Source organism: Peromyscus leucopus, chromosome 7 (assembly GCF_004664715.2).
Source record: "Peromyscus leucopus breed LL Stock chromosome 7, UCI_PerLeu_2.1, whole genome shotgun sequence".
NCBI classification, from domain to species: Eukaryota; Metazoa; Chordata; class Mammalia; order Rodentia; family Cricetidae; genus Peromyscus; species Peromyscus leucopus.
In genome coordinates this window covers 117,114,542-117,127,891 of record NC_051069.1, presented here as the reverse complement: position 1 = coordinate 117,127,891, position 13,350 = coordinate 117,114,542, and the positions used below count along the sequence as shown (strand labels likewise).

The window sequence follows — 13,350 nt, the reverse complement described above, 5'->3', positions numbered from 1 at the left end:
TTTGCTACTGTTACGAATCGTAATGTAAATATCTGATATGTAGGATATCTGATAGGTGACCCCTATGAAAGGGTCGTGACCCCCAGGTTGAGAACAACTGCTCTAAGGCTATGTTCAGGGAGTAGGCTCAGGGTCCAGCTTTACGACCTCCATGGGGAGGTGGCAGCTCTGATGTCTGTTTTCTCTGTTTGGGAACCAGCTGAGAGGAGCCTGTGAGATGTCTCAGCTGGGAAAGACACTTGCCAAGGACGTGGGTCTTGTCTCTGGACCTACATGGTACAAGGAGAGAACTGACTCCCACAAATATATGTAAAAAGTTTTAATTAAAACCAGCTGAGAGAAACAGGATAATGACTGTCAGCTGGAAGCTGTGAGAAGAAGCAGGTGACAGAGAAAGTCTGGACTGTGAGTTTTGTGTCTTTCAACCAAAATCTCAAGACCCAACTCCCCTAAGTGCAGCCATCTTTCCCAGCTCTATGGTCATTTGTACAGAACCGCAGGTCCATGCAGCCCTCAGGCACAGGATCTCCATTCCCACGCTAAGGGATCACCTCCTCCAGGCATAGCAATATACTCTGTCTTCCAGCCAGCTCCAGTGCGCCTGGCATGGAGGCCTCGTGGCTCCTCGGTCACTATAGGACCGAATCCTTGCCCACTACCAGGCACCCAAAACACATGCCCCACACCTCTCTCTGGCCCTGTCTGGGACTCTCATCTCTCCAGCCCCATCCAGGGGACCCACGTACCCCTGCTCTATCTCAACACCAGATCCTCACCCAGGGAGACACAGCACTTTGTCAGCCTCCCCCGCAATCTAAAAAATACCCTGTTTTTCCTCACAAACAACCTGGCCTATCCAAGTTTGAGGCCACACAGTCCACCAGACAGGTGGCCTTTAGGTCTCCACCCCAAAGGGCACAGTCCCATGTTCACCTGCCTGCACCAGAGCATTCTGTAGGTTTTATTCTGTCTGACCTGCCCAGAGACAAGATTCCCTATTTGTTAGCAACTCCACAGAAGGCCTCACCTACTTATCACTAAGCTAGGGCACAGCCTGCTTCATTGGGCTTTCAGGAGGTGCCCTCGACACATGAGTTTTTAGTACTTTGGAAGTATCCTTAGCTATAACACACATGGACAGAGCCCAACGGCAGGAATGCAGCCCCCATGAAGTGGCTTCACACAAGCCAAGCCAAGAAGAACAGGTGGGTCCTCTCTCGGAAGAGACTGATCTGGGACTCCCACCATGAGAACATAGTAAGGAAAAACTCAGAATCTTCTGAAGCTGGTAATGTCTGCCTGCTCAAATAACCTGGGACCTCTCAGCCTCAGCTCCATGAACTTACCCTGCTCCTCTGCCCTCTCTCAGGCTGGATGTTCAGTTCCTCATATTTCTTCAGAGCAAGTTCCAATTCCATTTTCAGGTCAATGGCCTGTTTTAAGTGTCCACTGGAGATTCCTGCACGGGTAAACCGCTGTAAAAACAAAGGATGACTCACAAATGTCCCAGACAGTCCCTAGAGAGCCTGGTCTGGCCAGAAGGCCCATGGCCTAGCCCCCTCCTTATAGGAAGAGACAGAATTCTAGGGAAAGAGGGAATGTTCATCCCCACCCAGGTCAGTGTTCTCGCCTCCCACATCCTTGCTCTGCCTGGTCTTTGTTTTGAGCCCACGTTCACTGCTGAAGGCCAGGTACTGAGCCTCACCTGGACCCAGGAGCACACAGTTGGCAGAAACTTGTTCTGAATGAGTTTGAGTGAGTCTCGAGCAGCATGGAGGACAGCCAGGTTGTCCTCATTCTCTTGTACCTTCAGACCATCTAAAACAAGGCAAGTAAGTCACAGAGGAAAGCCAAGAGCTGGGTGGTGGTGGTGGTGGTGGTGGTGGTGGTGGTGGTGGTGGTGCACGCCTTTAATCCCAGCACTCGGGAGGCAGAGGCAGGCGGATCTCTGTGAGTTCGAGGCCAACCTGGTCTCCAAAGCAAGTTCCAAGAAAGGCGCAAAGCTACACAGAGAAACCCTGTCTCGAAAAACCAAAAGGAAAAAAAAAAAAAAAAGACAGAGGGATGTCAAGGCTGGCCGTGTAGCAGAGGCCATTAAGCCCATTGAAATGTGACTCCAACAGGTCCCAGACACTGGTCAACCCTGAGAGAAAAACGCACTGTCTTGGAAAAAATCTGGGACAATATCAACCATTCTAGCTCCGAGTTGAGGCTGCCCCACATACAGCTCCACTGTCTCAGCCATGGCTTCCCACCCAGAGGGCTGGGCCGCTCAGTGCCACCTTCTCTTGCCTCTTCGCTCAGGACCATCTCCAGCTCTTGGTCCCAGGGTCTCAGTGACCCCTGCCAGTCTGCCTGTTCTTGACAGGCTCTTCACTTCCTTCACAACACCTGCTAGGCAGGACCCCCAGGAAGGACCTCACTGGCATCTCTGTGCTTACAAGGCAAGGTGCAGTACATCAGAGATACTAACTTGAAGCTGTGGCTCCTGAAGAGCACCAATCCCTCCAACAGTGTCCCACTGGTGAACACATGGCACCTGGGAGGACACCTGGTCCAACAAAGACAGACCGATGGACAAGTAAGCACCTTTGTTCCTACAAGGCTGGAAAGCCAGGGCCAAGCCCAACTCTACCACATCCCTGTCATTGTAAACACAGGAAGAAATCATGCTTTGATCACATTTTCTTCCCAGGAAGGTGCCCCTGGTGGGCTTTCAGGTGGATGCCCATACAGCTGCCAGGGACTCTGTACCCCTGCTCATAACCTCATTAGTATGGACTATAATGGCAGAGAATCCCATGGAGGTCTGGCATGGTGGCAGAAATCCAGAGCAGAGTTACACAGGAAAGACTAACCAGATGGAGGTCCCTCTACCCCTCATAGCCCAACCCAAGGAACTGTTGTTCCCAAGTCTAAATTCCACCATGGGACAATCCGGTGCATAGTGAGGGAGCTATGAACCTGGCTAGGCCAGGGCAGTACATGGAGGCACTGCCCAGCTCCAGCAGCCAGTTACCTGAGGGGAGTTCCACATCCAGTGTGTACTTGTGGGATCCCAGCCCATGGCTCCTCAGGAACTCCTCTGGGTCACTGTGCTCATCTTCATCCCTGGAGAGGTCTTCCTCAGCTGTTTGGGCTAGTGCCTTCAGACCGACAACAGATCCTACATGGTATGTGGAGGCAACCAGGTCCTTGCTACAGCATGGCTGCTCTTCATTCTGAGATCCAGGGAGACCAGACTCACAAGAAGTTGCCAAGTCTGGGCTCAAGGTGCAAGGAAGATGGCCCTCTGTTAGGCCAGATGCCTCAGCAAAGAATTTATCCTCTGGGTATGGGCCCAAGTCCAAGGGCACCAGCAGCTTAAAGCAGTTCTCCACTTCTGTCAGGCAGGATCGGATTTCATCAGACATTTCTGCAGACATTGAAACACCTGCTTATTCTGTCATCTTGAGCCAAAGAGCGACAGATGGCCAAGACTGCTCCCCAAGGCACCAAAGGGAAGGCCATGGTGCCTCCGAGGAACGCCAAAGCCCTGGCACATGAATCATGACATTTCCAACTATTCAATGAACTATCCAGCACAACAGCTCAGTCTTTGGAGTGCATTTCTGATCATGCTTGTGTGGCAGCTCACAGGAGCCTATGTGACCCCTACCACGGGCCAACCTTCCACTTAGAATGGTGGTCCCAGAGAGGCCACCCTTCCTGCCAGGGCAGGACATGCCATCACCACTACACACTTTACAGGGTGCCCCCTCCTGGAGCCTGCTAAGCCATCCTCAACACAGCTGTCTGCCTTCAGCCTTCCCCAAGGCCTGGGCTTTCAAGGCCCATACCCAGGACAAGTGTATGTGGGGAGCTCTGGACACGGAAAGAACCTAAAACCGACATCCCAGAACAGAGAGCACTGCCCCATCTCACAAGGGCTGGCTCCAGGAAGGATGAGGACCTGGGGAAGGCAACTAGCAAGAACAGATGTTGGACATAAGAATGGGCAAGAAGGCCTCTGGCTAGTGACCAAGTGTAGACTCCTTCCTGGATTCAGCCTATGTCCAACCTCTCTGTTCAGAGAGTCTTAAGCCGAGTAGTTCCAGGAAGACCAAATCCCCAGGAGACACATGAGCTACAGGCAGCCTGTGAAGGCTCAACCCCACCCTGAACCATTCTGTCTTGCACACCTGCCTGCCTGTGTGGCCTCAGGCCAGACTGAAGAACAACTGGGGATGAGCACAAGGGGTTACAGGGACAGTTTCAAGGGCTGAGCCCAGGAACTCACCTTCCATCTCCCTCTGAGCCCGCTCAGCACTTTCTCTGTGGATTCTGTCCAGGTGTTTCCGCTTCTCCTCTTCACGCTTCCTTTCTGCCACAGTCCTAGCATCAACATCCCGAAAATCCACCTGAGGAATTGAAAAGAAAGTTTAGGATTGCCTCCAACAAACCCAAACCCCAAGTAAAAAGAGACCCATTGCCATCAACACAAGGTCAGGATCTTGACGGTTCTTAGTCCACAGCATTTCAAACAAGACTGCCTCATCCTGCCGCATCTCCCACAGCCAGCAACAAGTGCAACACTGTTAGGAGGCAGCATGCTCCTCTAACTGCAGGCCAGGGGTTGTCAGCAGGACCCAGAGGGTACACACCACCCAGGAGCGAACTCCAGAGAGTAGGGGACACATACAGGAACCACAACCATGCAGGAAGGCTTGTGCTGCTGACAGGGGCATGACAGAATCTGCACGGTGACAGGAGGGCTGGAGACATACAGAACCTGGTGCCTCACTAAGCACAGCACCAGTGAGAGCCCATGGCAAGAACTAAGCAGGGTATTAGCAAGAGTAGAGTATGACCCAGAAAGGGGAGCCCATCCTAAAGCAGAGGGCATCGAGGAGTATGATTCTACAGGATCGGCTCCACCCTCAGGCAGGTGTCAGGTGCAGTTTTCTTCCCGAGCTCTTCTGACCCTCAGGGAGCATCCTCCACTCTACTGCATGCTGACCCAGCTGCCTTGCCTACCCAGGTCTGTGCACCCTGCCAAACACTCAATGAGAAGAGCTCTTTCACTAATTGGCTAGTCAGTCTCACCCACCCCAGACTGTTCTGTCTAAGATCCACTTACCTTTTTGGTGTGCTTTAGGAAGTGGTAGCCCAAGGCTAGCTTCTTATAGGCCTCCCCGAACTTCTCATTCCAACCTTCCACAGCCTGCATGGCTGCCTGCTTTAGCCTCTGGGCTGCCTCCCGTGGGGGTGGCAGGGGATTGTCATTATCTGTGCCCAGTGTGAGCTCTAGGAATTCCTGGAAGTCAGAAACGAGCAGCACTCTGAACTGGTGAGACCTGGTGAAGAGCGCATCCACGATCTGGAAGGCTGAGAGGCGGATCTCAGCATGGTCCTGGGTCAGCTGTGTCTTCAGCAGGTGGTAGGCATGGCTCAGCTGCTCCTCGGAAGACCTAGGAGCACAAGCCAGCCTAACCAAATGCTCACTCATCAAGGACAAAGAAGTGTTACTCTCTGTGTAGGGACACTACATTTACAAGTGGCAGGGGCTATGCTTAGCATCCAATCTTTACTCTTCCCTTCTAAAGCTGAGTGGACAGACCAGTGTCTAAGCACCAAACGTGGCTCGCTCCCATCCTGTTTCAGTACTGCCCATGAGCCAAGAACATCTTCCACATTTTCCAATGGCTAATGCAGCTGTTGATGTGGCACAGTGATAAAGCACGTGACTAGCATGTATGAGGTCCTCAGCTGGACCTCCAGCACTGCCAAGATAAATACCATGGTTGAAACACATAAAAGAATACCTTTTTGACATACGAACATTACATTAAGAATCAAATATCAGAGGCTGGAGAGATGGCTCAGTGGTTCAAACCCCTAGCTGCTCTTTGAGAGGACCTGGGTTTGAGTCTCAGCACTCACATGAAGGCTCACAACCATCCCTAATCCTACTTCTAGGAGATTCTACATACACTTAAGGCCTCTCTGGGCAGCAGGAATAAAGATGGTGCACAAATACGCATGCAGGCAAAACACTCATACACATAAAACATTTTTTTTTTAAAAAACAAATGCTAATGAGTTTTGTTGAAACACAGCTACCCCTGGATGGTCCCCAGCTGCTTTCACAGTTGACATCCACAGTGTATGCAGATCCTTCACAGCGGAACAGTTAAGACAGGAAAACGGGGCAGAGGGTGAGGTTCAGAAGGCCTTATGCAAAGCCTTACAAGATTAGATGAAAAAACAAGTTGGCAAAGAAGACCGTAATCCCCAGATAAGATCAACTAAAACATGCTGGTGCCATTGGCACAGGAACAGAGGTACTCCAGAATGTCTGAGAGTAACCAAAGGTTCATGATAACACTAAAATACACAACCCTGAGTGGAAAGTTAAGATGTTAATGAGTCATGTGATATATGAAGTTGTATATAGAACTATATATAACAGAACATACACAGAAAGCTTCCCTTGAAAGTATATACATCCTTCCTTCCTCACTTCCTCCCTTCTTCCCTAAAAAGATGTACTACTAGTGCATGTGTGTGTTAGTGCAGGTACACGTACACACACACACACACACACACACACACACACACACACACACACACACGCCAGGGCTTGTGGAGGTCAGGAGTTGGTTCTCTCATTCCCAGAGCCAATGCAGGTTGTCAGGCTTGTAAGGTAAATAAATACTTTACCCACTGAGCCGTCAGCATGCCAGCCGCTTGAATATGCCCCCCAGAAGATAATCTGGTTGGTCATGAGCAGAGGTTAGAAGTCAGCCCTTCATGAATCAAGGGATGCTGCAAAAGTCACACATCAGAGGCTGGAGGTGGTGTCGCATACCTTAAATCTCATCACTCCAGAGGCAGAGCCAGGTGGACCTCCATGAGTCCTCGCCAGCCTGGTCTACATAGTGAGTTCCAAGCCAGCTAAGGCTACACAGTACAACCCTGAATCAAAACATACAAAACTAAAAAGAAGAAAAGTCACACGTTCTGTGGCAACTCTCTGGTAAGGACCAGTAACTTCAAAGGAGCCATTAAACCACACCCACACATCCCTGACCAATCACTTTCTTTGGTCTCCTCTTTTCACTTGATCTAACGCATAAGGGAGAGAGGGTGCTGGGTGGATGCTCAGAGACTCAATTATGCAAGCACCTCTCCAGATGGCTCTGGGCAGTGATAATGGTACAGAGGCTCCAATCTGGAACGTATCTGGTCACTAGATCTGATGTATGCAGCTATGTCCTGGTGCTTTCCTGCACCAGGGAAGCCCTGCTTGCCTCTCTCCAGTCTTATCCTTCTGTTCAGAACTCCTCACTAGCACTCTGGACCTCTAGATAGCTTCCCTGTGCCACCCATTTTCTACCCTCTTTTGCCTTGTCCTCCTTGCTCATTTACAGTAGACACTCTATCTCTAAGGCCACTGATTTAGCTTCCCAGATATTTTATACTCCTTTACTTATGAGGCCTGTTTCCACTTTTAACCTGGATGACAATCTGGAAAAATACAGAGCCATCCATGTAGTAGAATATTATTTTAAGGTATGCTACTTTTGTTTATGCTGCATTTGTTTAACCCTGTGAAGCTGTGTTACTGTGCCTGTCTAGAACACCTGATGGTCTATAAAGAACGGAATGGTCAATATCGAGGCAGGAGAAAGGATAAGCAGGACTGGTAGGCAGAAAGAATATACAGGAGAAATCTGGGAGGAGAAAAGAAGTAGCCAGAGAAGAAAGAGGACTCCAAGGGCCAGCACCCAGCTACACAGCCAGACATGGAAAGAGAAGGTATACAGGAATAGAGAAAGATAAAAGCCCCTGAGTCCAAAGGTAGATGGGCTAATTTAAGAAAAACTGGCAAGAAAAATGCCAAGTTAAGGCCAGACATTCATAATTAAGAATAAGTCTCGGGCTGGAGAGATGGCTCAGAGGTTAAGAGCACTGCTTGTTCTTCCAAAGGTCCTGAGTTCAATTCCCAGCAACCACATGGTGGCTCACAACCATCTGTAATGAGATCTGGTGCCCTCTTCTGGCCTGCAGGGTTATGTGCAGGCAGAACACTGTATACATAATAAATAAATAAATAAATAAATAAATAAATAAATAAATAAATAAAAAAAAGTCTCTTTGCCGGGCGGCGGCGGCGCACGCCTTTAATCCCAGCACTCGGGAGGCAGAGGCAGGCGGATCTCTGTGAGTTCGAGGCCAGCCTGGTATACAGAGTGAGATCCAGGGAAGGCGCAAAGCTACACAGAGAAACCCTGTCTCGAAAAACCAAAAAAAAAAAAAAAAAAAAAAAAAAAAAGCATAAGTCTCTGTGTGTGATTTATTTGGGACCTGGGTGGCAGGCCCCTAAAATAGAGCAAAAACAAACAACATATCCATTCAAGCAAACCTCTTCTCTGACTAATCTGGCTGCCTAGAACTTTTTTTAAATGATTTATTTAACTTTATTTTATGTGCATTTGCGTCAGATCCCCTGAAACTGGAGCTACAGACAGTTGTGAGCTGCCATGTGGGTGCTGGGAATCGAACCCATGTCCTCTGGAAAACAGCCAAGTGCTCTTAACCACTGCGCCATTTCTTCAGTCCCTCCTTGGGACTTTTCAGAGGCTCTCAGAAGAAGCCTTTTTCCACCAAGGTAGAAAGAAATGCGCCTGTAGCAGAGACTTTCATTCCAGACCCAGGAAAGTTAATGCAGGATATGATCCCTGAAGAGACAGCACTAGCTGGCTTCAACTCTAGAGGAAAATGAGAAACAGAAAAGCTGGGGCCACCAAGCAGTGTTTCTTTTTTCTTTTTCTTTGGTTTTTCAAGACAGGATTTCTCTGTGTAGTTTTGGTGCCTGTCCTGGATCTCACTCTGTAGACCAGGCTGGCCTTGAACTCACAGAGATCCACCTGGCTCTGCCTCCCGAGTGCTGGGATTAAAGGTGTGTGTACCACCACCACAGCCCAGATAAAGCAGTGTTTCTAACCCTCTGTAAGCCTCACTCAATTCACCTAGAACCCCCAGGGAGTGTGATGGACTGGGGGACATCCGAATCCTTCAAGTCTGTTGAGGATTCTACACACAAGTCAGAGGGAGGCTGCTACTATCCACATTTCTCCATTCAAGTCTTTGTTCTGAGACACAAAAATCTGGAACCCCTCCAGAGGTGTCCTCTGAACCTCAGTGTCAGCAAGACAGCCCCAGGTGCATAGCCCCAGCCTCCTCTACAGGAAATGGAGTGAAAGGTCCTCATAGTCCTCGGGGTGGCTCCTCTTTCCTGTTATAACACCCTGTGTAAATCAGAGCTCAGAGTTTTTCTGGGGCGTGCAGCAAAACCAGGTCTGGACTAGAGGTTTTATTGAATGTAAACACTCTTATCACTTCATAAAGAATCACTTAAGTTTTTTTCCTTTCGTGACCAAGGCAAATGAAGGAATTTTGCTTCCTCACTAAATATGACTGCCTTAAGTGGTAAGGCAGGAGGGCGCTTTCTTTGGAGGGACTAATAAGGATAACTACCTTAAAGACAGGGAGAACACTGATGGCACATACCTCTGCACACAACAGAGCACTTGCTAAGCAGAGGCAGGAAGATCAGAAATTCACAGCCAGCCTTAGCTACACAGTAAGAGGTCAACCTGGGTTACTTAAGACTCTGTCTCAGATAAAACAAAAGAGACAGGGAGAAGAGAAGTAGGTAGCTCAGTGGCACAGTTTGCCTATCAAGCTTGAGGCTCGGGGGTTCATCCCTAGAGCGTGGGGGTGGGGGCACTCACTAAATCATGAATGCCTGACTCCAACAGTAAAAAAGATGCTCTACTTCTACTGACATAGTATGATTGCTTTATAACATACAGAAATGGTCAGAGGCACCAAGCTTGGAACCTGTGCTACATTCTGGACCAATGTACACTGAGATTACAGCCCCAGAACTCTTTTTTTTTTTTTTTCCCCGAGACAGGGTTTCTCGGTGGAGCTTTGGCGCCTTTCCTGGATCTTGCTCTATAGACCAGGCTGGCCTTGAACTTACAGAAATCCGTCCGGATCTGCCTCCCAGTGCTAGGATTAAAGGTGTGCGCCGCCGCCACCGCCGCCGGCAGCCCAGAACTCTTTTAGCGCTTTTTTTCTTTTTCCTTTTCGAGACAGGGTTTCTCTGTGTAGCTTTGCTCCTTTCCTAGGACTCACTCTGTAGCTCAGGCTGTCATCGAACTCACAGAGATCCACCTGGCTCTGCCTCCCGAGTGCTGAGATTAAAGGCGTGCACCACCACCGCCCGGCTCTTTTAGTGCTTCTTTCGTTTCTGACACAGGGTCTCATCGTGTAGCCTACCCTGGCCTGGAACTCATGATCCCCCTGCCTCCACCTCCCAACAGGCAAGTGCTTTAATGCCCCAGTGATCGAGTAACTCCTTTCCAGAAGGCAGGAGGTGGTAGAGATATACAAGAGGGCAGAAGGGTTCAAATGGTGTGGGTGCTCAGTGGGCCAGTTATTATACACGCTTAACCTAAATACCTACTTGCAAATTTTCTTCAGTTCCTTCATTTTCTGAGCATTCAGCTGGGATTCTCCTGAAGTTGTGAGCTCCTCTATCAACTGTGAAAGTTTCTGATCCATATCTAGAAACGAGGGACGCAGAGATGCAGGGTTAACATCCAGTACCTAACAGTCTTGGTTTTTTCAACAAAGCTTAATGGGGGACCTCCAAGTATTGGGGACTATGGCAAAGGCCCTAGTGTGTCTCTGTAGCCTCCCAGGCGAAGGAAGCTAGCTAGCTCATTATCACTGAAGACCATCAAGACCTTCGATGGTAATTAGCTAAGGTTCTGAAGATGACACTAACTCCGGCGGTCTGCAGTCAGCTATATGGGAGGCGGGGCGAGCCGGCACTGGCTCTTTAAGGGGAAATGTCACTAAATTATACTCAAACTGGCCTTCGCAAGCTGGCGATACTCGCTCTCTGCAAGCGATAGCCTCTGGACAACTGCAGGGGCGACCGATCCCCGATCCGAGACGGTCACGACCCTCGGTGGGCTGCACTCGCTGCCTGACCCTCCGCCTCAGGAAACCTAGTACCAGCGTTCCGCTGGCCGATGTGACACGGACCGCCGGATGAGGCAGCTCGCTTCGCCCACCCTTTCCGGTGGAGGGAGCTCCCTGTCACCGAGCCCCAGAGCACGGAGGGCATAAATTCGCGAAGGCCCGCGGCGCAGGAGCGGAAGTCATCGTCACGCGCGACGGGGCCGCCCTGGTCTCGCCCCTTCCAGACGAGGCCCCGGCCAGTTTCCGTCATTTGCCCGGGTGGCCCCACGGCGCAGGCGCGAGGACGCAGCAACGCGGTGACGCAGATGCGTTTCCAGGGGGCGGGGTAGTTCTAGAACTACGCGCGAGAAAAAGGAGGCGGGAGGGCGCAGCAAGTTCTTAAAGGGGTGGTGTCTCCGGGGCAGCGATCTGTAACAGGCGCAGAAAGAGGTTTTGGTCTGGGCATCAGTTCCTTGGCCACCAGGAGGCTCGTGGCTTATGTACAGGCCCTGTACATCTGCTAAGAAAGCTCAGAAGGAAGTCTGGGCCAAGTCCGGTGGGGAGGGGTCGGCCAGCCCCCCTGACCGGGTCAGTTGTCCATCCCCGAGCCCCAGCCATCCTAGGAGGCACAGTTGCGAGGCTGCCCCGGGGTAGTGGTGGTTGCACCGATTGGAAATGTTAAAGTGTCAGTTCTGTCTCAGCGTAGAATGATTTTAAAGGATACAGAGGCTCACGGCTAGAGCTGCTTGCTCCCTTCCCTACATGTCCAGGTCACTGGCTCTTGCAGATCACGCAGCTTCAGCCATCAGCCAGCTCTCGGTTGCACAGACCCTGGCCACTCACTTCATCCCTCTCTCAATTCGCTCTGCCTTTTGGAGTCAGCCTCTCCTCTGTTAGCTCCTGCTTCACCCAGGAAAGTAGCGGCCTTCCCTGTGTACCCTACCTTGAGCGGTTCTCCACCCACAGAGCTGACATTCAACAAGTGCGGTCTTCCCCCCCCCCCCCCCGCCCCAATAGCCTTAAGGACTGTATGCCTACTGCCCCACCCACCTACCCTGAATTTGGGGCAGTGACCAGAGTCAACTGGACTTTTCTTCTCACTTGTAGGAGGATCTGGCAACCCAACTTCAGAATATGTTCAGGATCTGAGCTCTTCCCACAGCCTCGTGGCGACTGCCAGGTCCCCAGTCCCTGTATACTTGAGGGGTCACGATTGTGGTGCTGCTTCCTCACTTCACGTGCTCACACAAAGATAAGCCAAAGATTTGCGCCCCCCTCTCCCCCCAAAAACTGAAGAATGTCTTTAAGATAATAATAAAATAATAAATTACATTTATTTATTGGGGGTTAGAAGGTGGGCCCTTTTGTGGAATCAGGACAACTTGTGAGAGCTAGTACTCTCCACCGAGTGGGTTCCACCACTCAAACTGAAGTTGCCAGGCTTGGTAAAGTGCCTTTACCAGCTGAGCCATCTCAGCCACTAGACTGTCTTAAAGTAGGAACAGAAAAGGTACTGTCGAGCCAGACTTGCATACATGTGCAGCAAGGCATCCTTCAAAAGCTGAGCTTGCTGCAAACAGGAGCAAGCAGTTGCATGCCAGCATGTCACAGGGAGTCCCTTCTGAGAAGGAGATGATACTAGATGCAGATTCCGAGCAACTGAAGAACTAACTAAATGATAAAGCCAATGAAATAATTTCAAATTTCTTTTATAAGCCACAGTTCAATAGGTTATGCAGTTTAATATTCAGGAAAAAATATGACAAGTTACTCAAGTGACATGGAGGGGGAAAATGGTAGTATATATTCTAAGAGTTGTGTTCTTACATAAATTGGTATACTACTTAAAGGTACATTGTGATAAACAGTCACATATAATGGCATTTCAGTTAACGAGAGACCAAATGCAACACCTAATGACACAGCAGACTTTTAAGTATTCTGTGATCACAAAACAGTGTAACTGCCTAACGTCCCATGTCTCAGAACATATCACTACCATCAAGTGAACCCCAAAGGAAAAAAAATAAATTAGATACAAGGCTGGAAGTGTGGCTTACGGATAGAGCATCTACTCAGCTCTAGATTTGATCCCCGCACCCCCCGCCACCCCCCCCCCCACCAATGGGACATCACTAGTAAGACTGCAAAGATAAAATGGGATCAATTTAAAATAAAGTGGATACAGGTGAAAACGACAAAGAACAGAGAACAGAGTGGACAAACAGGAAAAAAGTAGCCGACAACAGACTTAAATCTAACAGAAGAGTCACATGTCAAAGACAGGCCTGGTGACACACCCTTTAATCCCAGGACTGGACTTTAATT

The 13,350-nt window shown here is 49.8% G+C and overlaps 1 protein-coding gene across 3 annotated transcripts in view; it reads right to left on the bottom strand.

The window, feature by feature from the left end:
- The window catches only part of Uvssa (UV stimulated scaffold protein A), a 34,810-nt gene extending 23,504 nt beyond the window's left edge, over nt 1–11,306 (bottom strand). Inside the window, exons 1-7 of one of the 3 annotated variants that reach the window (XM_028870745.2) lie at nt 11,107–11,306; nt 10,520–10,619; nt 5,120–5,450; nt 4,280–4,400; nt 3,020–3,415; nt 1,706–1,818; nt 1,347–1,475 (exon numbers count right to left, since the gene is read on the bottom strand). In XM_028870745.2, coding sequence (XP_028726578.1) covers nt 1,347–1,475; nt 1,706–1,818; nt 3,020–3,415; nt 4,280–4,400; nt 5,120–5,450; nt 10,520–10,619; nt 11,107–11,293 — 1,377 coding nt within the window. In that variant the 5' untranslated portion in view covers nt 11,294–11,306. Of the gene's footprint in view, nt 1–1,346; nt 1,476–1,705; nt 1,819–3,019; nt 3,416–4,279; nt 4,401–5,119; nt 5,451–10,519; nt 10,620–10,934 lie in introns of all 3 variants that reach the window. The other 2 variants (XM_028870748.2, XM_028870746.1) reach the window with 2 other exon arrangements.
- Between the last annotated feature and the right edge of the window lie 2,044 nt (nt 11,307–13,350).